General features: G+C 40.9%; 1 protein-coding gene across 3 annotated transcripts in view; it reads right to left on the bottom strand.

Moving 5' to 3' along the window:
* Positions 1 to 25,644, bottom strand: part of hmgcs1 (3-hydroxy-3-methylglutaryl-CoA synthase 1 (soluble)) — a 62,624-nt gene that overhangs the window by 12,198 nt on the left and 24,782 nt on the right. For 2 of the 3 annotated variants that reach the window (XM_034192419.1, XM_034192418.1), the window contains exons 5-10: positions 18,036 to 18,198; positions 16,140 to 16,310; positions 15,636 to 15,742; positions 15,419 to 15,544; positions 13,122 to 13,279; positions 9,678 to 10,475 (exon numbers count right to left, since the gene is read on the bottom strand). In XM_034192419.1, the coding sequence (XP_034048310.1) occupies positions 10,401 to 10,475; positions 13,122 to 13,279; positions 15,419 to 15,544; positions 15,636 to 15,742; positions 16,140 to 16,310; positions 18,036 to 18,198 (800 nt within the window). In that variant the 3' untranslated portion in view covers positions 9,678 to 10,400. Of the gene's footprint in view, positions 1 to 9,677; positions 10,476 to 13,121; positions 13,280 to 15,418; positions 15,545 to 15,635; positions 15,743 to 16,139; positions 16,311 to 18,035; positions 18,199 to 25,644 lie in introns of those variants that run through there. The other variant, XM_034192420.1, reaches the window with a different exon arrangement.

The following is a 25,644-nucleotide window of genomic DNA, read 5'->3' as shown; positions in this document are numbered from 1 at the left end:
AAAAGAAATATCACACACGGGGAGTATAGAACGTTGCTCTTTAAGGACGAGCCAGATGGCGGGTTTGGTGATTCCCTGGATGTTATCACGAAGAACTTTACGGTGCCGCTTAGCGCCTCCCTTTCCAAGTCCTTTGCCGCCCTTATCCCTTTCACTCATCATAACCAACGTTAAAATAAAACAACTAATGGTACCGTTCAGACATCCATGTCCTTTAAAACCCATCTGAGGACGTAAGTGAAGACAGGGGCGTGGCTATTTTCTTCTCTGGCCGCCACTGGTTGGTGGTTGTTCTTTAGAGCTGATGCGCCACTTGCTGGACAAACATATCAATCAATCAATCAATCAATTTTTTTATATAGCGCCAAATCACAACAAACAGTTGCCCCAAGGCGCTTTATATTGTAAGGCAAGGCCATACAATAATTATGTAAAACCCCAACGGTCAAAACGACCCCCTGTGAGCAAGCACTTGGCTACAGTGGGAAGGAAAAACTCCCTTTTAACAGGAAGAAACCTCCAGCAGAACCAGGCTCAGGGAGGGGCATATGAATGACGAAGCATTATTTGCTGTGTTTCTGTCATTGCTTCTTTACCTTCTCCTCTTTATGAGTTATGGAATCAGTCATTTTCTGGTTTCTACTTAACTGTCTTTAAAAACACAAAATACCAAAAAAAAAAAAAAAAGGGGGGGGGGGGAGAGAAGCGATAAAAAACAATGAAAACTCTTCATACATGGTGAAGCAATGCTGAAGAACAGATGCTGTGTGGTTCAAAGAAACAAAAACAATAGCATTGGCTGTTTGACATTATATTAATATTGTTTTTGAGGGCCACGGTACCGGGCCTGTAGCGGTGAGGTTTTTTCATGCCGCCGGTGGCAGGAGCGCGCTTACGGTCTGCTTTCGTCACTATTTGCTTTTTTGGCGCCACTGGTTACCAAATATAAACAAAAGAATCATCACAGCAAAGACTGGCAAATTCAGCAAGGTGTGGCACAAGTGTTTTATTAAAATGTGTCTTTTGCACATAAAACCACTGCGTTTCATCAATCTTTTGGCAAAAATTAGGGCTCTGACTCAGTGGCGGTTCTAGACTGTATTACTCCCCGGGTGAGACCTCCTCCGAGTGCCCCCCCCCCCCAAAAAAAAACCCCCACAAAATGTTGTACAACCATTTATTATTATTATTTTTAAAATATTTTAGGCTACAGTGATTGCGCACCCTGGTGGTTAATCTCCACACAAGTACAAATCGCATTTGTGGATATTTCGCAGCAGAAGTGGAGCAAAAGTCATGTGTAAGAATACATTCAATCAAGTGACCCGATTTTCACAGATACACGGTTACACATGTACAGATTTTTTTTTACACATTGGGTGATCAAAATACACAGTTGTGGATCTGGTTACACAAACATTTATTTTATTTTTTTTTTTTTTTACACATTTGTGGATTGAAATATACATTTGCAATTACTTTTGCGAAAATAACGGCCGCATAGCATCACTGGTTAATCAAAACAATTGTCCGATCCCTTAAAATACATTCGCACTGACTGACGGGGAGTGGAGGAGATCAACACAGCCAGCAAACTCAATTTCATATTAGCAAGTGAAAAAAGACTGTGGCTAACTATTTGAAAGGGGGCCCTTTCATTAAGCCCCCCCATCCTATCTGGAGAATGTTCTTTAGATTTTGGAGGTCATTTTGTTTCTCATTTTGTATTATACATTAATGTCTCGGTTAGTATTTCATAGTTTTTTGTTTGTGGGTTTTGTTTTTCTTTTTTCTTCTTTTTTTCCCCTTTCTTTTAGCATGTGGAAATATAAAGTTGGAACATTTTTCAAGTCAAGATGCAGCAGGAGCTTGTAAAATTAATATCATTGAATGTTAATGGATTGGGAAAGCCAATAAAAAAGCAAAAGTGATGACAAAATTGAAGAGGGAGGTGGCACATATTGTTTATCTGCAGGAAACCCATCTTTCTAAACAAGAGCATGAAAAATTAAAAAGGTTTGGATATAAAAATATTTTCTTTATCTCACATTCCCATAGAGGAGTTGCAATTCTAATTTCAAAGAAGGTTAAATTTAAATTCCTCAAAGAAATGCAAGATAAAGAGGGTAAATACATTATTGTAGAGGGAAAACTTGAGGAAAATATTGTGATTTTGGTAGATGTCTACCGCCAGACAGCGATAAATGTTTTTGAAATCTTTGTTTGCAGTTATTGCACTGGGATCAGAGGCTGTCTGTATATATGGTGGAGATTTTAATGTAATACTAAATCAGGACATGGACACCACTAGTCTTCAAAATAGTAGAAGTAATTTAACTAGATAAATTAATACAGCCTGAGAAGATATGATTTTTTTATGTTGGTAGGTATGCTCATCCATTGGAGAGCAATTATACACATTATTCAGTACCACATTCAAGATATTTGAGAATTGATTTTTTTTTTTTTCTTTAATGCAAAAAGGAAATTGTTACAGGGTTAAGAGATGTCATAGTGATGTAGCAAATGTGTCAAATCATAGTGCTTTGCATCTGTCAGTTCAGCTGGAGGGGAGGAGAAGGAATACAGTGTGGAGAATGAATGTTGGGATTTTAAAATAATAAAGCATAGATAGAACAAATTAAATTGGAAATAAATGAATATTTACAGTTCAGTGATAATGGGGAAGTTGATCCATCTATACTGTGGGACCCTTTAAAGGCAGTTACATGTGGTAAAATGATTGCCTTATCAGCATCTATTAAAAAGGGAATACACTAAATTAGTATTGGCTCTATCAAACAGAATTACAACATAAAAATAATAAAGATCCGAAATTGTTATGCCAAATACAACAGTTGAGAATTTAAATTAATGATACATTAGAGCAAAAGTTTGAGGAAAAAAGCACAGTTCCTAAAGCAGATATACAGTAGTGTTCAGAATAATAGTAGTGTTATGTGACTAAAAAGATTAATCCAGGTTTTGAGTATATTTCTTATTGTTACATGGGAAACAAGGTACCAGTAGATTCTCACAAATCCAACAAGACCAAGCATTCATGATATGCACACTCTTAAGCAAGAAGCTAAGGGCTGTGTTACCCAAATCACTGGTTCTGTCCTGCCGGTGTAGCGTGCGGCCTGCTAGCTCGACTACAGCGTCGGGGATCAGCGGGAATCAGCATCTGATAGCTAGAATAAAACTGAATGGATCACTATCACCTATATTTACACTGAAGACCAGACAGGGTTTGCCCCAACCAGTCCCAGCAGAAGACTGCCCCTCCCTGAGCCTGGTTCTGCTGGAGGTTTCTTCCTGTTAAAAGGGAGTTTTTCCTTCCCACTGTAGCCAAGTGCTTGCTCACAGGGGGTCGTTTTGACCGTTGGGGTTTTACATAATTATTGTATGGCCTTGCCTTACAATATAAGGCGCTTTGGGGCAACTGTTTGTTGTGATTTGGCGCTATATAAAAAAAAATTGAAATTGATTGATTGATGTCTGGGTCCGATATTATTTATCCTTTATACTGAGCCACTGGCCGAGGCAATTCACCAGCAAGAAGAATTACAAGATGTTCAAGTGGAATATAAAGATAATTTAATTACAGTAGTTTATTTGCAGATGATACAACCCCTGGCAAAAATTATGGAATCACCGGCCTCAGAGGATGTTCATTCAGTTGTTTAATTTTGTAGAAAAAAAGCAGATCACAGACATGACACAAAACTAAAGTCATTTCAAATGGCAACTTTCTGGCTTTAAGAAACACTATAAGAAATCAAGAAAAAAAGATTGTGGCAGTCAGTAACGGTTACTTTTTTAGACCAAGCAGAGGAAAAAAATATGGAATCACTCAATTCTGAGGAAAAAATTATGAAATCACCCTGTAAATTTTCATCCCCCAAATTAACACCTGCATCAAATGAGATCTGCTCATTGACATTGACCCTATGTCATGACATTGACCCTATGTGTCTTTTTGCAAGGAACATTGACCCTATGTCATGACATTGACCCTATGTGTCTTTTTGCAAGGAACATTGACCCTATGTCATGACATTGACCCTATGTGTCTTTTTGCAAGGAACATTGACCCTATGTCATGACATTGACCTTATGTGTCTTTTTGCAAGGAATGTTTTCACAGTTTTTGCTCTATGGTAAGATGCATTATCATCTTGAAAAATGATTTCATCATCCCCAAACATCCTTTCAATTGTCCAAAATATCAACATAAACTTGTGCATTTATTGATGATGTAATGACAGCCATCTCCCCAGTGCCTTTACCTGACATGCAGCCCCATATCATCAATGACTGTGGAAATTTACATGTTCTCTTCAGGCAGTCATCTTTATAAATCTCATTGGAAAGGCACCAAACAAACGTTCCAGCATCATCACCTTGCCCAATGCAGATTCGAGATTCATCACTGAATATGACTTTCATCCAGTCATCCACAGTCCACAATTGCTTTTCCTTAGCCCATTGTAACCTTGTTTTTTTCTGTTTAGGTGTTAATGATGCCTTTCGTTTAGCTTTTCTGTATGTAAATCCCATTTCCTTTAGGCGGTTTCTTACAGTTCGGTCACAGACGTTGACTCCAGTCTCCTCCCATTCGTTCCTCATTTGTTTTGTTGTAAATTTTTCGATTTTTGAGACATATTGCTTTAAATTTTCTGTCTTGACGCTTTGATGTCTTCCTTGGTCTACCAGTATGTTTGCCTTTAACAACCTTCCCATGTTGTTTGTATTTGGTCCAGAGTTTAGACACAGCTGACTGAACAACCAACATCTTTTGCAACATTGCGTGATGATTTACCCTCTTTTAAGAGTTTGATAATCCTCTCCTTTGTTTCAATTGACATCTCTCGTGTTGGAGCCATGATTCATGTCAGTCCACTTGGTGCAACAGCTCTCCAAGGTGTGTTCACTCCTTTTTAGATGCAGACTAACGAGCAGATCTGATATGATGCAGGTGTTAATTTGGGGGATGAAAATTTACAGGGTGATTCCATAATTTTTTCCTCAGAATTGAGTGATTCCATATTTTTTTTCCTCTGCTTGGTCTAAAAAAGTAACCGTTACTGACTGCCACAATCTTTTTTTCTTGATTTCTTATAGTGTTTCTTCAAGCCAGAAAGTTGTCATTTGAAATTACTTTAGTTTTGTGTCATGTCTGTGATCTGCTTTTTTTTCTACAAAATTAAACAACTGAATGAACATCATCCGAGGCCGGTGATTCCATAATTATTGCCAGGGGTTGTAAATATAATAATATAAATATATATTCTAGCTGTTAAACAGAAGGAAGAATGGGTCAATTTTGGTGGAGGGGGGCTTTCCATTTGTGGATTGATGGAGGGTTCGATTCAACTCAGCTTTGTTGCTTTGGGTGGGGCACTTCATCTTTAGCCACACAGAGTATTTCCCCCACTGCACGTAAAGGGAGCGAAAAAAAAAAAATTTCAATGTTGCTACATTTAAGATGGTTTTCCACAAGCAATGAGGTTATCTCGTTTTCGTTGTTGGGGTTTTTTTTCTTATTGAGATGTACAATCTTGTGCTGTTGTTGTTAATAATGAAATTTCAATTTAATAAAAACTAAAGTATATAAAAAGGAAGACTATTAAATTTTGAAGGTGATCTGAATCCGGATTCTGGATCAAGATTTCACTTCATATACGCTTTGAAAGATTACATCAAAACGACTTCACGGATTCTCACCAAATTTTCACCACAGATAGATCTTAGGCCATGAAAGACTCCATTAAATTTTGGAGGTGATCCGGATCCAGATTGGTAGATGTCAGCAATGTTTGCTCTCGTTTATTTGTCTGTCTGTAGGCAAGATTACGTCAAAACTAAACGGATTTTGACGAGATTTTCATTACAGATAGATATTAGGCCATGGAAGACTACATTAAATTTTGGATGTGATCCAGATCCAGATTCTGGATCAAGTTTCACTTCATATAAGATTTGAGGGATTACATCAAAACTACTTTACGGATTCTCACAAAATTTGCACCACGGATACATATTAGGTCACGGAAGACTCCACTGAAGTTTAGAGGTGATCCAGATCCAGATTGGCGGACGTGAGAAATCTCTGATTGCTCCTGTTACAATGTCAACAGTAATATTTATAGTTTTAAAAAGAAACAAATGTTTTCTTCACAATGTTTTTTAGGGAGGAGGGGGTGAGAGGAATACAACCCCTGGCAAAATTTATGGAATCACCGGCCTCGGAGGATGTTCATTCAGTTGTTTAATTTTGTAGAAAAAAAGCAGATCACAGACGACACAAAACTGAAGTCATTTCAAATGGCAACTTTCTGGCTTTAAGAAACACTATAAGAAATCAGGAAAAAAAATTGTGGCAGTCAGTAACGGTTACTTTTTTAGACCAAGCAGAGGGAAAAAATATGGACTCACTCAATTCTGAGGAATAAATTATGGAATCATGAAAAACAAAAGAACGCTCCAACACATCACTAGTATTTTGTTGCACCACCTCTGGCTTTTATAACAGCTTGCAGTCTCTGAGACATGGACTTAATGAGTGACAAATAGTACTCTTCATCAATCTGGCTCCAACTTTCTCTGATTGCTGTTGCCAGATCAGCTTTGCAGGTTGGAGCCTTGTCATGGACCATTTTCTTCAACTTCCACCAAAGATTTTTAATTGGATTAAGATCCGGACTATTTGCAGGCCATGACATTGACCCTGTGTGTTTTTTTGCAAGGAATGTTTTCACAGTTTTAGCTCTATGGCAAGATGCATTATCATCTTGAAAAATGATTTCATCATCCCCAAACATCCTTTCAATTGATGGGATAAGAAAAGTGTCCAAAATATCAACGTAAACTTGTGCATTTATTGATGATGTAATGACAGCCATCTCCCCAGTGCCATTTCCTTTAGGCGGTTTCTTACAGTTTGGTCACAGACATTGACTCCAGTTTCCTCCCATTCGTTCCTCATTTGTTTTGTTGTGCATTCTTGATTTTTGAGACATATTGCTTTAAGTTTTCTGTCTTGACACTTTGATGTCTTCCTTGGTCTACCAGTATGTTTGCCTTTAACAACCTTCCCATGTTGTTTGTATTTGGTCCAGAGTTTAGACACAGCTGACTGAACAACCAACATCTTTTGCAACATTGCGTGATGATTTACCCTCTTTTAAGAGTTTGATAATCCTCTCCTTTGTTTCAATTGACATCTCTCGTGTTGGAGCCATGATTCATGTCAGTCCACTTGGTGCAAAAGCTCTCCAAGGTGTGATCACTCCTTTTTAGATGCAGACTAACGAGCAGATCTGATTTAATGCAGGTGTTAGTTTTGGGGATGAAAATTTACAGGGCGATTCCATAATTTATTCCTCAGAATTGAGTGAGTCCATATTTTTTTTCCCTCTGCTTGGTCTAAAAAAGTAACCATTACTGACTGCCACAATTATTTTTCCTGATTTCTTATAGTGTTTCTTAAAGCCAGAAAGATGACATTTGAAATTACTTTAGTTTTGTGTCATGTCTGTGATCTGCTTTTTTTCTACAAAATTAAACAACTGAATGAACATCCTCCGAGGCCGGTGATTCCATAATTATTGCCAGGGGTTGTAAAAAAAAAAGAAAAAAAAAGATAAGTTAACAGTTTAGTTACTTGCACTTAGATGCAGTGGAATTTTACAAAATCAGTTCAAGTATCGAGGTTATCTAATACGGCAATATTTAAATTTTTATATACCTTTTTAAAGACTGAAAACAAAACATTATCAAAATAGCCGTTTGATGAACAATTAATTATTGCAGTTCTATGAAACATACTTTGCTAATTCACTAACTTCACTTTGTAGTACATCCCTCTGGTCAAAGATTATTTTTTATTTACAGTCACATATCGTCTTAAATCATTTTTAATTCAGCCACCATGACCGAGACCTGGATAAGCAGCAGAAAATCAGTTAGTTAATGAATGAATACATGTATGTATGTATTTGTAATTGAGATTTGTCCATGTTTAGGTGACAAAACAAACAGATGTTGTACAGTATGATGACCATTTATTCTTTAACTCTATTTACATAAACTGGATAAAAGTCCTTTGACGTGATCCATATACAGTATATATTTATCTATATAAAAAAAAAATTCAGTTTATACATTAGATCAACACTGGTAAGATAATGTGAGCTGTCACAGTCACACCTTCAATGGATAGACTCCTTAAAAAGAGAACATAATTACATAGTCGTCATTCCAAACTGAAAATCCCAACACAAAATCTATATGTTATTACACCACAAAATCCTAGAGGCCCGTTGGTGTCGGTCCTAACCCTGGATTCTGTAACATGGAGCAGATGAGGGACACCAGTCCATTCCACATTATTTAACCAGTCAAGGCCGGTGCCCATTTACATCTGGGTGGACTGAGACAATGTAGATGAAGTGTCTTGTCCAAGCACACAGACAGGTAGCCCAACTCAGAGGCCACTGAGTTACCTGATCTACCTGACCATTTGTATTTAATGTTTTTGTAATATAAGGCATTATGGAAAAAAAAATTAAACTGTGCCATGACAGAGATAGAGAGGGGCGGGGCCTACTTACACTGATAGTCAAACATCATTGAGCCATTTTAAGGCTTGTTTTCTGTCATGATAAACACTTTGTTTGTTGTTGCAAACCGCAGCCACTGTCCAGTTTAAAGATATTGAAGAGGAAAAACATAAAATACACAGTGGGCCTTATTCAAGAAATGTTGGTACAAATCAACATGTCCGTGTGAACACAGTAACAACTCCACAAGATTCATCAGCGTTTTCTGATTTCCAAAATGAATGTGGGCTGTTTATTTATATGGCAAGTGTCCATCAGGTGGAGATATTACTCCATTTCAATAACCTTAAGTATCGGCTGCTGTGGGACACCGTCAAAGAGGATCAACCTGTGACTTATATAGGTAGATAATCTGATATAACTAACAGTGTTCCTTCACTTTATAAACATGTGCAAATTTGAAATGAGAGGTTCATAAACATGCTCAGTTTCTGTGTAAAGTGGATCTAAGGACGATGCTGACAGCTGTTCGCTGTGTGTGGTCGCTTTTGTTTAACGCATTACCCCCCAATTTTTAATTTTCCTTATCCCACTTATTTTTTAGTGATAATGTCGTCATAACATCATTGCAAGATAAGTTAAGTTTTGGTCAAATTTAAATTAATAAGTCAAAATTTGTACTTGTAATTCCATAAAAGTCACATGACTGTCCACAAATGCCCACATCGCGAATTGGAAAATTTTGGCATGTGTGACACAACTCATTCACACAGACAACAGAGGTGGATCACAAAGAAAAAAAAGAAAAAAAAAATTAATTAATAAAAACTCTGGGTATACACACTGTGACATTCTGGGAGACTTTTGGGTCTCAGTGGAAATACAATATTTGAACAGTTACAATTTTCGATGTTTGTCTCAAGGCACCACCAGAGAGAATTTGAAATGAAACAAACAACTTTGAACTTGAATTCAAGGACTTTAACAAAAAATATCACGATAACCATTTAGGAAATACGGCCGTTTATACACACAGTCTCTCCATCACTTCACCTCCATCGTGGTCGTATACGACAAAAAAAAAAAAAAAAAAAAAAAAAAAAAAAAAAATCACAAAAATCCGTCACTGTCCAAAAACGTATGGACTTGACTGTATTTTCTCTGGCTCTGAATAATCAATCATCAATATGTTATGCATTGCCTGGCTATCAATGAAGAAATGGGTTGATTTGACTTTAAGTCACACTGTTCCTGAGTTTGTGGTCACACGATCATCTGAACTCGCAGAGTTACGAGTGAAACTTAGTGAATCTTTTCCCATCTTGAGCCAAACTGAGGTATCAGACACAAAGCGTGCACAAAGTGAATTAGTACCGTGATACATGAAGGGGTCACGGTGGGTTGCCATGACAACAGCACTATTTTAAATTTTTTAGTGCACAAACAGCTGCAGCCCACTGACTGGAAATCAGTTCATTAAAAACATCGTCTGCTGCACTGCTCCAAAAAATTCCGTCTTTATGCACAAGGAAAAGAAAACACATGGAACTACGGAGAAAAATGATTATTAAAAAAATAACACGACTATGTCGAGGAGGTGTGTGTGTGTGTGTGTGTGTGTGTGTTCCTCTTGGATAAAGCAGGAAAACAAAATTAATCACATGGGAGAAGACGGAATGATGGGAAGGGAGCAGAACAGGCCGCCGCTGGAACACGTCAATAACTCCGCACCGAAGTAACAAAGCCAAATGTAATAAACTGTGATGTTGGAGCTGCACCATCCTCCGTGTTTTTCCAGTTACCAAACGTGCACGAGGACGTGCACGTGTGCCCTCAGTTACCGACAGACTCCAGATCATCGGAGGCTGCAGGGAGGCGTGGCATCTTCTTCACGGGGCTGGGGACGTGCTGCAGAGTGAAGCACAGACATTTATCTTGAGACGGCAGCACTGCAGCAGCGTCACTAAGTGAAAGTTTAAGATGGTTTTCTTTTGCAGTCGTGTGGCACAAAAACAAACGTTTAGGATTATGAATTTACAGATTTACTTTTTACAGTTTTGTTTCTCTGCACCACCATCATGGTGCACAGCTGAACCCTTTTGTTTGGTAGGCGGAACATGCAAATATTGACAAGCACGTCATCGAGCACGCGTACACTGTCACGCAGATAAGCCCCTCCACACGGAGGCCAAACAGAGTAATTTAACAGTTTTTTAAATATTATTTTATTTTTGTCTTCGTGGATCACGGGATTTATTTTCATCGGGTGCAGAATGTTGAAGAATCGACTGATGTCTGTGATAAACGCTGACGTGAATGAATGAGGTGCTGTGACTCTTTCAACTTTTAAAATAATTTTCTTGTGGCACAAAATGCAGATGTTCTCTGGTTCAGGCTGAGAAACGCACAAAACAGAGGGACTTGTTTTAAAATGATACATTTTGTCAGCCACAACAAGGAACTAAAGTATTTTCAGTGTTTCCAAAATCAGGACGCTTTATGTGGATACGTTTTCATCAGGCTGTGATGATAAATTCAACAGAAACGAACAGGTAAGATTAAGATTTTATATTTACTCCGTGTGTGAATGGTTTTAATATTTGAAACAGTGTTTGCATGAAGACTGCAGCTTTCAGCCAATCAATGGACAGCATCAATGGACAGCATCAAAGAATCATCAAAGAACTTCTTATCAAGTCTAAATCTGCAGCCAAAAAAAAAAAAAAAAAAAAAAAAAAAAAAAAACAGGAAAATGGTTAGGTTTTCGAGAAATGAGAAGGTTCAAGGAGGGACTGATTTAATCAGGATTAATTTTCTTCATACGTATAAGAGCAAAATTCTATTAAATTTGAAGGTCAGAAGTTGTTTTGTTGCTTTTTTGTAACACTTTTCTGGTTATTATCAGTTATGAAAAAAATAAAAAGTTTTAATAGCAACATTTAAATAAAAGCCCCCCACCCCACACCAAGAAATCAGAAACCTGTCCCCCACCCACTAATGTTACGTTGTGTCCACATGCTCAACCAGGAAGTGATTTCAACAAGCATAGTTTAAAATATGTTGCTAATTTCACAAAACCTCTAGATTTTTGATTCCGGAAGAACCCATTTAAAACCCACAGATTTCTTTTTGTTGTGTGTCGTCATCCCCCATCCATATGTAACAGAAACACACCTGAATGCTTTAATTTTTATTCAAAATATTACCCACCACATTTCCCAATTCACAGTGATACTTTCCATGTTGTTAAACTTCTCATCTGCCCTAGGATCTGTTGTGTAGATGTGTGTACACAAGGCATGTGAATCTCATCACTGACAACGATTCGATACACTACCAGTGATACGATACATATCGCAATGCAATTCACCCCTGTTCCCGATTCGATGTGTTTTGATATGTATTTGATGGTGATTCAATTCCTGACAATGCGATTTGGTGCGATATGATTAATGATGGATATTGATAAGATTTTAATCGATAGATGCCATTATCGATTCCACTTATCGATCCGATTCTTTATCAATATGTCCTGTGAGTTTTCTGTGTACTAAAAGTAGGCCTTACAGGTTTTCTATGTCAACAACATTTTATTGAGTCTTAAAGTAAATAAATATGAAATTGGTCACTGGATGCTTGATCTCTGGACGTTAAAAAAAAAAACCAAACATTTCCTTTCAGAAATTAACGACACAAATATAACTCTATGGACTCTGAGCTGAACTCTTCATCCAGTTGTGGTGCACATCAGGATGTAATTTATATAAAAAAATGAGGATGTCTCATTTTGGGAGAAAAAACGGTTTTAGTCGGTTGTAGTTTACTGTAACGTTTGGAAAGAGGTGTCATTTGATTTAAAACGCAGATTGGCTCTTAAGTTATTAATTCAGACCGAAATCTGCACAGCTCTTTGGAGCCACGCACTTAGTCCCACAAAACAGAGGATATTATTATTATTATTTCCAGTACCTGATGGACACCTTCAGTTTACTCACAGCAGTGAACCATCATGTAAAACTCTGGTGTAAAACGGAGGATGATTCTCGTTTCTTGCCCGCAACAAGAGTCCCAGTTTGTGACTTTAATCCACACAAAGGTGACATCTTGAAATGGCTTTGAGAGGACTTAATGAAGAAATTGCTGACTTGCCACTGGAAGCAAACGAAGCGGCGTCATTGTTTCGAGCAGACCCGCGGCAGTCTGCAATCAATGTAGAGAAATGATTATTTTCCGATAAACACCCTCAAAAACAATGGCCGCTCCGGTGTCCCGAACTGAAGAACCGATAAGGGAATCGTTAAGCAAAATGGCTACTGATATTAACATTTCTGCTGTGGTAGAAATGTGCTTTCTGGCTTCCATCTGTGGTGCATTCAATGTGCAATGGGGGGGGGGGAAATCAATGCAGGCAGGCAACGAGCGATTCATCCCGTCAAATGAATTGATGCACATTGAATGAATCGATGTACTCGCATCGAGCACGTTTGAATCAGATACTGATTCGTATCGATTAATCTCCACGTCTCGTGTACACAGAGTGTAACTGTGCGGTACCTGAGGGCCATTGCTGCAGCCAATCAGCTCAGGCTCTGCGGGCAGATCCTCGTGCACAGGTCGCCTGGCGTACTCCCTACGGTGTTTGTCATCCACTCGTGTTAGGTACCATGTACCCGGGAACAGATCCTCCACTGAGCCTTGAGGGACGTAACCGGCTGTACACACAGAAACACACAGATCCAGACAGAAACCTTTAAAACAAATATTTTGACAACTGAAAACACAGAATGGTTCTTGAATGAGAGATTGACTCAGACTGTGGGTTGTTGTTTTTTTAACCAGTCTGTTAATGAGGACAGAAATCCTTAGAGGGTTTCTGTCACTACAGCGCATGGTTAACACTTCCAACACTTTTCTTTCATGAACCCTGGAGTTTTTCCTCTTATGCAAAAACCGCGGCCAGTAACACCCCGTCACATCTTGACGATTTAGCCAGTGCATGCCAATCGTATTAAAAACACTGGCGTACGTCTAATAGATTCTGGGTACATTTTGTACAACTTAAGAGCACGTTGAAGCTCGCTGATATATGTCTTAATATGATCAGTACTTTGAAAAATTTTGGACATGCACAATATTTTCGATGTATGCCAGTGTACGACTCATACATCTTGCATACGCGTGCCAAAAACTGTAGGTAAGTTATGCGACACCGTTTCTTGTAAGTTACTCATAAGTCAAAATAAGTCCATTGATGCTGTCCACTGATTGGCTCAAAGCTGCAGTGCTCATGTGAACAGTTCATACTGTTTTAATATTAAAGCCATTCACGCACAGACAGTGGTGGGCACAGCTAACCAAAACGTTAGCTTTGATAACCGCTAATCAGCTAACTGAAAAGTTAACTTTTATAGCGCTAAGCCGATAAACCACAAAAAAAAAAAAAAGAAAATTAGCGGAAGCTACAGCTAACTGCTAACTTTCAGTATTGTCTCCAGTACACTCAGCTACTGACAAGCCAGTTTTGAGTTTAAGCACACTGTCATCTACTGCATGGCAGTGCAAATGGCGACGGTTATATCACACATTTGTTGAGCTGAATCACAGAATTTTCAGTTTTCCAAATGCCTTTTTTTTAACAAATGAAAAAAAGAGACATTTTACAAATACACATTTATTTGTAAAAACCAACACACAAATTACAGCAACTTGTGTGTTGGTTTTTACATATAATAAATCAACCAATCAGTGATGAATGGAGGCTCATTTTACCCATAATGCCTTTTGGCATCTGTTTGCCTTAATGTTCAAACATTCAGAATTAGTGCATTATTTTCAAATTAAAGATATATGTTATATTTTCACTTTGTAAAATTAGAGTTGACATTAATGTAGTTAAACTATCCGTATTAATTTGGTTTATAAATCAAAACCATAAGTCAAACCTGCTTTCCTTTTCATGACTTCCGCCTCATGTCTAGACCACTTACTAACAATAATAATAATAATAATAAAAACGCTAGCGGATCAAATTAGTGGAACTAAATTTAGCGGAAGCTAATTTGTCCACTGACAGTTTTTGAAGTTATCTGAAGAAGCTAATCCGCTAATGAAAAAGCTAGCTTCACTAATTAACGGTTAGGAGAACTATGCCCAACACTGCACATGGAGTAAAAATAAAGTCTTAATCTTATCTGTTCATTTCAGTCAGATTCATCATCACAGCCTGACGAAAACTTATCCACATAAAGTGTTCTCTGTGTGTGTGTATAACTTTGATTACGGAGAAACTGGGGAGAGCCGTTTGTTACGTTTATGCATTTTGGGTCAAGGATGAACGCAGCAAAAAGGGAAAGTTGATAGGACTAACGTTTTTTGGAGAAATTAGGGATATTAGGTAACAACAATGAACGTTGATATCATCATTAATTAGTCCCTGGTAACCAGACAAGCTCTGAACAAAGGAAATATCTCAACCTTACCAGTTGTAAAACATGACATCAACTAAATGTGCCAAATAATAAATATAATTAGTCACAAAACTTTCTCATTATAATGTTTAGCTCTTTCAGTTAAAATCATTATAGAAACTTTGCCTAATTTATTACCACCCTTGGAAAAATGTCAGCTACCTATTTTATAAACACTACCAAATCTAGAACCCGTGGTTGCCCACGGACAACACAGTAGTTTGAGTTTAAGTTGCAGGAACTCTGGAAAATCCAGTTATCATATCACAGTCCATATCCGTATTATGGGATTCTTGCTGAGACTCAATCACATGATGTCCACCACGTGACGTGGACTGTCGCGTTTGACCTGTGAGATGTTCAGCAGTGATTGTGATGTCATACCTAAGTGGTGGGTCTCCTCTCTCAGCTTCATGATCTCAGTAAAGACCTCAGGAGAAACCTTTTTCCTTGAGTCCAGTCTGGTTTTTAGTTCACAGAGGCTGGACACAAGTTTATCTAGAGCAGAGCCTGAAAGAAAAAAAAAAGAAGTTAAGAGATACATCTTTGCAGGATGTAGCACCACATCTTCACACAGCTAAAGTGAGCATGGTGGACTCACCGGGTGTGTGGTCCTGGGTCACTCTGAGAGAATATAGAGTGGCAGCAAATCCTGAACCATAAGAGAAAACGCCAATCCTCTGACCCGCCAGCTGCAACGCTGAATGTCTGCAAGAGAAGACAAACACCTACTGTCAACATGAACACGACATGGACGCATTTTACAACTAGAAAAGCCACAGGAACAGGTTGGAAGATCTCTTGGATTTTGATAAATTCAAATATCATGATGTCATGGTGAATTTTTTTCACCCAAGCCACAGAAAATTAAGTGCGGCGATGAATCTCGCTCACTGTGAGTTCACAGGTTACACAGTTTATTTTCAAACAGTGTTTCTGTAACAGTTTAATTGTTTTGCATTTCTAAGTGCATAATGTTCTTCCACTCTATGCAGGTCACCAATTGAAGTTTTTTTTTTTTTGGGGGGGGGGGGGGGGTGTCAATCTAACATTATGAGAAGCGGTGAGTTTCAAGAAGGTATTGTGGAGTAAAACAAATCCATACTGAGCGATGATGGATGCCAGGCAGCCGTAGACAGAGGGGGTGTACATGTTTCCGTTCTGATTTGAGACCAGCAGGGAGGATTTGGTTTTCTTCTCAAATAGATTTTTACTGGCTGTCATGAAAGCTTTTTCCACATCCCGGTCAAAGTAAGTCTCCTCTGGTTTCACATCTCTGCAAAAAAAAAAAAAGAAAAGTGATTAAGAGCAACCAAAACCAGACATCATCAAAAACAGATGTAGCATCTGCTTCATTGACACAACTTTAGATAACCAACATAACACTTTAATAAGAGAAAAAAAAGTCCTGGGACACACAACTTCTCATCAGTAAGCTAATAAATACACAAATCTGACAAAACTTAAGCTCAACTTCTGTGCTAGACACATTTAACATACATGTTTCCTTTAAGCCTCATTTGACATCGTGTCTGGAAGAAAAAACAAAACGTGTGGCTGACACGGCTGTGTGCACACGCACGTTCCAGCCACTCCAGATAGCTGGAACGTGTAAATAGTTAAAGTAGCTGATCAAACGTTGTTTCTGAATGACAACGTTGCTTTTCATCCCACACATGGACAAGTCATGTTCGGCTTGTCGGATCTTTAGTTATTGATTCGTTCAGATATCTTCAATGTTCGTGAAAGACGTCAGACTTGGGAGGTTTGACGAAGTTGGATGACAGTCAAACGTATCGCTGACGGTACAGGAACTACACAAACGATGAGGAACCATCAAGACAGAAAACAAAACAGAATATGGATGACTTGAGGTCGTTGCCAGGATTCGTTCACATTTTTCAAGTTTGAAAATTCTGACGACTGACGGTTAAACGATGTCTCCAAAAGCCAACATAAGTCCAGATTTCTTGTTTCGTTTTGGCTGCTGTGTTCTTCGTTAGTGCCGTGGGACCGGGACAAAAGCATGACACATGGTGCAAACTATTCCTTTTTAAAACCATATTAACTCAACTAATAATTTGCATCACTTTTTACAATGTTTGGAGCAACTTTAACTTCTGACCCCTGTACAAACTAATGCTGACCATAATATTCAATCATACATTGTCCAAACTATACCTTTTTGGAATATTTATGTTCAGATAAACAATGTGGTATAGTTTTCAATATGATTGGAACATTTTTAAATTTTGACCCCTTTGTAATTCTTAAACTGACCCCTACCTGGCCGCCTATTGAAAATTCTAGTGGATATTCAGTTTTTTCAAAAGAGTAATGTTTAAGGAGTATTTCTGCCAACTTTGGTGCTTGTATGACCATTTGAAGGATTCCTCTGTAAATATTCTGTTATCTGCTGCACTAAGGTTCATCACACGATCAATTATCATTGTTTACATTCCGTTTTTCTGCGGCACACTGCCTACTCAGCAAAACTTCGCCATCAGCAGTGGGAGAGAACAGATGTTCATTTTGGTAGTTATTGGTGTTGTTCTGTAAGAAAGCCACTTACTCGTAGCCGTTTGAAATGAGTCCGACAACTTGTTGTATTTTATCTCTCGAAACCCAACAATATCAAGAAAAGCTCAAACTAGTGATGTCATTGCTACTATTTATTCCTTTGTGATGTGTGTTGGCGTTGTGATGCGTCTTCACTCCAACACTTTGGTGGAGAGAAATTCAGGTTTCCCGGTGCCCATGACCCTCTAGTCTTCAACCGAGAAAAGCCTGTTCATTAATCCGGCCCTGGTTGTGGTTGTTGGCTGCCATGTTTCATTCATAACTGTGGCACATCTTTTTACCCAGTATTTTAAAAATCTTGTCAACCTGCTTAATTCATGGAGTTTTACTACAACAAGTACATTTCTCAGAATGTGGAAGTGACAGAAGGTCTGAGTTTGTTGCCTCCGGTGTCCAACGTGTTGTTTCGTTTGAAACGTACCTGAAGGCATCGAGGCCCGTGAAGCGTCCGTTCTCACCGGTTGGGTGGTGGAGGAAGTCATTCAGCATCAGTCTAGCCAAAGACTTCTGCACTAGTTTGCAGTATGGAGAGTGGAAGACAATGTAACCAAAATCCTCCAAGCTGAAGCGCTTCTCTAAACCCTCTATGAAAAAGAAGAAGATTTACATTAAACAGGCACCGGCATGCTTCTGTGCTCTCTGACAGTTATAGTTTTCCAAAAACACAGAGCAGAGTGCACCTGCTGTCATGGTCCATACAGTATCCACAAAACAAAGTGTTCACCAATTCGGAAGCAACAGAAATGGGGCTTCATCAACAAAAGAGGAAGTGTTACTCTAAAAATTACTACTAACTCAACATTAAGTATACAACTGGCTTCCAAGCCAAAGTAATGGGCCGCTTGATGTCTCATTTCTTTCTGACGCTTCCATCATTTCCATAGCTGTCTCACTGGGTTTCTCCTCAACCTTCGGGACAAACTTTCATTCATTCATGGGTCCTCATTTGGACTTTCTTTTTAAAATGTGATGCAAATTATTGGTCGAGTTAATAGGGTTTTAAAAAGGCATAGTTTGCACCATGTGTCATGCTCAGTTGTCACGTTACAGGGTAACATATGTCACATGCCATAGAATCCAGTGGACGTCGACATTGACATTTACTTTGCAAACCAAGCATTCAACACAATCAAAACTATTCCATTTATTAATCCTATTAGTTCAACCAATAATTTGCACCATGTTTTACCAAAATTGGGGCAACTTTAACTTTTGACTCCTGTACAAACTGAAATTGACCTTTGTCACCATTCTTGCTGTTTTATCCCATAACTCCAGAACATTCAGTCATAGATCATCTAAACTATACCTTTTTGCAATCTTTGTGACCAGACACATAATGTGGTATAGCTTTCAATATGATTGGAGTATTTTTTGATTTTGACCCCTGTGCAATTCTTCATTGACTCCTACCTGGCCGCCATATTGGATTTTCAAGTGGCCAGCACTTTTTCCTCAAACACTGATTTATGAAGAACATTCATGTCAAATCTGATGCTTGCATCACCAAGTGAAGGATTGTTTCAGTTATCTGCTGCACTAAGAAGAAGGTTGATGAGGATGGAGCCATGGATCCAGCAAAAAAAAGGAGCCAAAGAGGAGGTTTATGGATGTGCTGAGGGAGGACATGTAGGTATTTGGTGTGACAGAGGACAGGTTGAGAGGGAAACAGAAGAGGTGCTGTGTCGACCCCTAAGCCAAAGGAAGAAGAATGTCAGCTCCCCTCCCACTACTGTGTCCTCTACACCCCATTGGTTATACACATAATGGGGCCAAATACATTAAAAGAAATGTTAACATGTTCATTTGCTGATGAAGAAGGGCAAAATCATGGATGTGTGTCACAGAATCATGTTCTCAAAAATTGTACAAAATGACATCACAATCATGTCATAACCACTTTGTGGTCAGTGAACTTAAGTAAACGTCTTAGTACATCAAGCCGTAGAGATCCTGGTGCTGGTACGATCCTAATCCTCTGAACTACTTAAGAGTTTATCGCTGCACTACCTTCATTCCACAGGTCTGACAGAATGCTGCAGCCACCAAACCCCTGGAACAATATTAAATAAAAAATTTAACTACAAAGCTTCAGGCTATTAATTATAATCCAAATAAAAACAGTGAAAAAAATTAATAGATTAAAATCAGCAATAACTACAGAAAACCATCAATAATCCACAAATGGTTTCAGTCATTTATTAAGACAATGACAAATTTAAACTATGTAGCTACAAACTGAACTGTCAAAGGAAGGAGAGACTGATTCAAACCATTTTCAACCTGTCTGAACATTTACACTGATTTAAACTGGATACTGATATGCAGTATGTGAGTATGTTGTACTGGGTTTAAACAGATCTAAACCACTGGTAATGTTTGATAAACTTCTCTTTGCCAAGAATAAGCCATTTTAAACTGACCTTAAACCAGAGATGACCTGTTTCTGAAGTGGATTTAAACAGTTGTAAAATAATGATAGATTAAACGGGCTAAATTTGAGATAAATTAGTTGTACTGTACAATGCACATAGTTCACTTTTCTTCCATAGCACTGTGTGTTACATTTCAGTGGGACTTCATTTTGAAACAACTTCCCAAAAGGAGAAAAATAAAAAGGCATTAGAGCCTCTCTCTTTAATTGTGGCATCATTATCAATATTCGTGAATAGGAAAAAGTATCCCCAAATCCATTCAAATGTCAGATGGAGAAAGCCGTTTTGCTTCAAGCACTTTTGGCGAGAACAAATATCCAAAGAATGCGATTATCACATCACATAACAAGAAGAAAGGGGATTTGAGCGGTAAATCTATACGTAATCAACTGTTTGGGAAACCTGGAGGTTCCAAAGATTGTTTGAGGTCCTGGTGGTTTGCTCACAATCTCAAGACTCCACATTACAGTGTGCAGACACCAAAGAAAAATAAAACAAACAAAAAAATCTAGATGGGTCTCTGAATGTCTGTGTATGTAGAACACCTTTTTTAAAGACCTTTGATGGCCACAAACTGTACTTTATTTACAAGTTGCTGTTGTACGATATTTTTGTTCCCTATCCAACCTTGTGAAGGTCTCACGACAGGAATAAACACTTAAACAAAAGGTTCAGTAAAAGCACCAAAATATTTAGTGATGTACATTTCCACGTCCTTTGTGAAGACAGGAATCCTAAATGCTTTGTGAATATGACCGTCTCTGTCTCTGTTAGCCCTGTAATTTGTAGCCTGTACAGTGTTGTCGCCGTCGTCCTTTCGGCTGCTCCCGGTTGTTCAGGGTCACCACAGCGAATACAGCCAGAGCCGCATTTGGTATTTGGCATAGGTTTTATGCCAGATGCCCATCCTGATGCAACTCCATGTATACATGCTCCGGTGACAAATTTTACATTTGGGCAACTTTTATTTTTGCACCAATGGTACTTGTCTTTTAAAGAAAAAAGCAGTAGAGTGGAACCTCGAGATACAAGTTTAATTCATTCCGTGACGAAGCTCGTAAGTCAATCTGCTCGTATTTCAAGGGGTGTATGGTAGAGGTAGTACCTCTGTTGGGGGGACATGTCGTGCTCTTTGGAGTAGTTCACCCATCTTGGTCCTCACCATGCACTCAGCTCTCCCCTGTGGCTCCTAGCAGCTGTTAGCATGCAACAGCGGCCACACCCCGGGCAACGGCTTCGACTGGCCGGCTGAACCAGGCGGAGGGTAGCTGACAGGTCTAAAACCCTCAGTGAATTCGGGCTTGTCTACCCTTGCATGCGAAGACTGGATCCGGCGGACTGCGAGGAGGAAACCAACTGATTGGTTCAACGGGCAGAAAGGCGGACCCAGCAAAGCGCTGTGGAGCGCGAACAGGGCACAGTGAGACACTAAGGACACTGTTGGCCATCCACTGCATCCCGAGCCATCTCCAGCCGTCCTGACTATGTCTTGCCACTGGACACAGATGGGCCGGGATAAGAGAGTGAGGCTGACGACTGTGCGCAACTCTCCCTCACTTAAATCCAAGTCACGCGCAAGTCATGACTCTACCCTCCACACACCACCACAGACCCACCACCGTAATAATAATAATATAAAAAAAAAAAAAACACACAAGTCCTGTGGCGATGGGCGAGTGGCGAAGCAGCAGGTGCGGATACACTGGGAGCTGTAGTCACAAACCTGCACACAGGCGGCCCAGGGCATAGGGTCGCTCTCTACTGGGCTGAAGTAGCAGTGGAGTTCGGCAGCCCCCTGGGCAGCAGCCCTGTTTAGGATCGCTCTGCTCACCTCCACGGAGGAAGGGGCTAGAAAAGGTGCCTCAAACATAGCCTGCTTCAAACTCACCCCAGTAAGCATACCGCGGCTTGCGGGGATCCCACTCAGCGGCCGTAACTCAGCAAAAAAGAAAGTGATGGTATTAAATCTTGGCACATGGAATGTGCGAACCCTGCTGGATAACATCAAAGCAGACAGGCCAGAAAGAAGAATGGCGCTAGTGGCCAGGGAACTAGCTCGCTACAACGTGGACATAGCGGCACTCAGCAAAACACGCCTTGCGGACAAGGGCCAGCTCACAGAGCAAGGTGGCGGATACACATTCTTCTGGAGCGGTCGCAGCAGCGCTGAACGGCGAGAAGCAGGAGTTGGCTTTGCCATCAAGTCCCATCTCGCAAGGAAACTTGCCAAGCTTCCAGAGGGCATCAATGAACGACTGATGATTCTTCAGCTCCCGCTGGGGGAAAAGATGAATGCGACTCTGATTAGCGCATATGCCCCCACCATGACAAACTCTGAAGACACCAAGGACAAGTTCTACGAAGAACTCGACACCCTTATTGCAGCAGTCCCACAGTCCGAGAAACTTTTTGTCCTCTGGGACTTCAATGCTAGAGTAGGGGTCGACCACCAGACCTGGGATGGAGCCATTGGAAGACATGGCATTGGCAAGTGCAACAGCAATGGACTGCTGCTTCTCAAAACCTGTGCTGCACACGACCTCATTATCACCAATACCCTGTTCCGCCTCCCCATCCGCAACAAGACATCTTGGATGCATCCGCGTTCCAGGCACTGGCATCTGATCGATTATGTCATCACCAGGAAGAGGGATAGGCAGGACGTGCGGGTGACCAAGTCCATGTGCGGCGCCGAGCGCTGGACCGACCACCGGCTCATCATCTCTAAGTGCAAACTTCGCATCCAACCAGCAAGAAGACCCCAGGGTCAGTAGGCTGTAAAGAGGCTCAATGTCTCGAAGCTGAAGAAGGTCGCTGACCAACTCTCCAGTGACTTGGATGACAGGCTGTCCGACACGCTGAATGACCAGGACAGCATTGAGGAACAGTGGGCTGCGTTCAGAGATACTGTCTACTCCACGGCTCTCGAACACCTCGGACTAACCATACGTAAAAACCAGGACTGGTTCGACGAGAGATTCAGTCCCTGCTGAGAGAGAAACACCAGCTGTTCCGAGTCCACCAGAATGACCCCTCCTCACAAGCAAAGAAAGATGCTTTCACCAACGCCAGGCAGAGGGTCCAGAAGAAGATACGCGTGATGCAAGATGCCTGGTTTAGCAAGAAGGCCGATGAAATCCAGGGCTATGCGGACAGTCACAACACCAAGCGCTTCTATGACTCACTGAAGGCTGTCTACGGACCTCAGTCCTCAGGCTCCTCCCCCCTCCTCAGTGCAGATGGGACCCAACTGCTGACAGAGAAGAAGCAGATACTGGAGAGATGGGCTGAACTTTTCAACCAGGTCCTCAACCACCCTGCCGTAATCAACGAAGAGGCCATTGCGCGCCTACCTCAAGTGGAGGTCAACGAAGAACTCGATACTCCGCCCACAGAAGATGAAGTCAGACAGGCCATCAAACAGCTCTCCTGTGGCAAAGCTCCAGGACCAGATGCTATCCCTGCTGAAATGTACAAGGCAGGTGGCCCAGCATTGCTGCAAAGACTGACCAAGCTCTTCCAGTCATTGTGGAGTGCAGGCGAGATCCCCCAACAGTTGAAGGATGCCAGTATCATCCACATCTACAAGAGGAAAGGCAACCGCCAGCAATGCGACAACCACAGAGGCATCTCCCTTCTGTCCATCGTAGGGAAAATCCTGGCTCGAGTCCTGCTCAACCTCCTACTACAACACCTTGAGCAGGGCCTACTTCCAGAAAGTCAATGCGGATTCCGTGCCGGACGTGGAACTGTGGACATGATATTTGCTGCGCACCAACTTCAGGAAAAGTGCCAGGAGCAACACAGCGACCTCTTTGTGACCTTTGTCGATCTGACGAAGGCCTTCGATACGGTCAGCAGAGAAGGCCTGTGGAAAATCATGGAGAAGTTTGGCTGCCCCAGCAGGTTCATCACAATGGTGCGACAGTTCCATGACAGCATGATGGTTAAAGTTCTGCATGATGGTGACGAGTCAGAGGCCTTCCCAGTCACCAACAGCGTAAAGCAGGGCTGCGTTCTTGCCCCGACAGTGTTCAGCATGGTCTTTTCCGCCATGCTGACCGACGCTTTCCAGGACGGCCAGGACGGCATTCGCCTCAGATACAGGACTGACGGCGGGCTGTTCAACCTCAGGCGCCTCCAGGCTGTCACCAAGGTAACAGAGACCGTCAGAGATCTATTGTTTGCTGATGACTGCGCGCTCAACACAGCTACAGAACAGAAGATGCAGCACGAAATGGACTGCTTCTCGAGAGCATGCGACAACTTCGGTCTCACCATCAGCACCAAAAAGACCGAAGTTATGTACCAACCAGCACCCGGAAAACTATACCAAGAACCCCACATCACAGGACAGAATCTGCAGGCGGTCGACAACTTTACATACCTGGGTAGCACCCTTTCTCGCGCAGTCAACATCGATGCAGAAATCAACAACAGGGTTGCAAAAGCCAGCGCCTCATTTGGAAGGCTCCGTGAGAATGTCTGGGAACGGAGAGGACTTAGCATTACCTCCAAGCTGAAGGTCTACCGTGCAGTGGTTCTAACCACCCTGCTCTATGCCAGTGAGACCTGGACTGTGTACAGCAGACATGCCAAGCAGCTCAACCACTTCCATATGAGCTGCCTCCGTCGCCTCCTCCACATCAGGTGGCAGGACAAAGTCCCAGACACAGAGGTCCTTGAGCGAGCCGGCCTCCCCAGCATCTACACCCTCCTGCAGAAGACGCAAGTCAGATGGACTGGCCACGTAATCAGAATGTCTGACACTCGACTGCAAAAGCAGCTCCTGTATGGATAACTGTGCCAGGGCAAGCGCTCTGTCGGGGGGCAGAAGAAACGCTACAAAGACTGTCTCAAAACGTCCCTGAAAAACCTGGGCTTTGAGCTCACCTCTTGGGAAACGCTTGCCCACAACCGCCCTCAGTGGCACAGCAAGACCACCAGTGGCGCCCACGCAGCAGAGGCCAGAAGGATCACGGGCGCCAAAACAAAACGAGCCGCACGCAAGGCCCGAGCTACCTCTACATCCACCACAGCACCTACCCATGTGTGTCCCGTATGTGGGCGCACCTTTCAAGCCCGGATTGGCCTCATCAGCCACCTCCGGACGCACCGTCACTGATTACCCACCTAGTGGAGCCATGGTCATCTTCGACCCCGAAGGACGAACAACATTTCAAACTAATTTTCCAAATTGAAAATAATTAAAATAATTTTAATCTGTTGCAGCCTTGTAAAACATCCCCAAACCACTCAAAATTATGAAAAAAAATTTTTTTTTCAATTACCAAATAGACATGTATACTTTAGCTGTGCATAATAAAATATGTAAAATAAAAGAAAAAAGTTTTATTAAGTGTTGTTACCTTAAAAACAGATGAATGCGGTTCACAGAGGTGGGGGTGGGGGGGGGTGGGTTGTGCACACTGTAAACACAAACTAAACTTAAAGTGTGGATTCTTAAAAGGATCATACAGACAACTTTAACGGTAATCTATCCAAGGATGTTTGCTTCTGCCTGCTTTTCAAAATGTTGCAGAAATGTGATGGACAAGTGTCATTAAAAAGTGTTGAAGCGCGACCAGTGGATAC

This window comes from Thalassophryne amazonica, chromosome 17, assembly GCF_902500255.1.
Source record: "Thalassophryne amazonica chromosome 17, fThaAma1.1, whole genome shotgun sequence".
Lineage (NCBI taxonomy): Eukaryota > Metazoa > Chordata > Actinopteri > Batrachoidiformes > Batrachoididae > Thalassophryne > Thalassophryne amazonica.
Note: the sequence above shows the minus strand (reverse complement) of the source record. Positions and strands in the feature narration are given on the sequence as shown.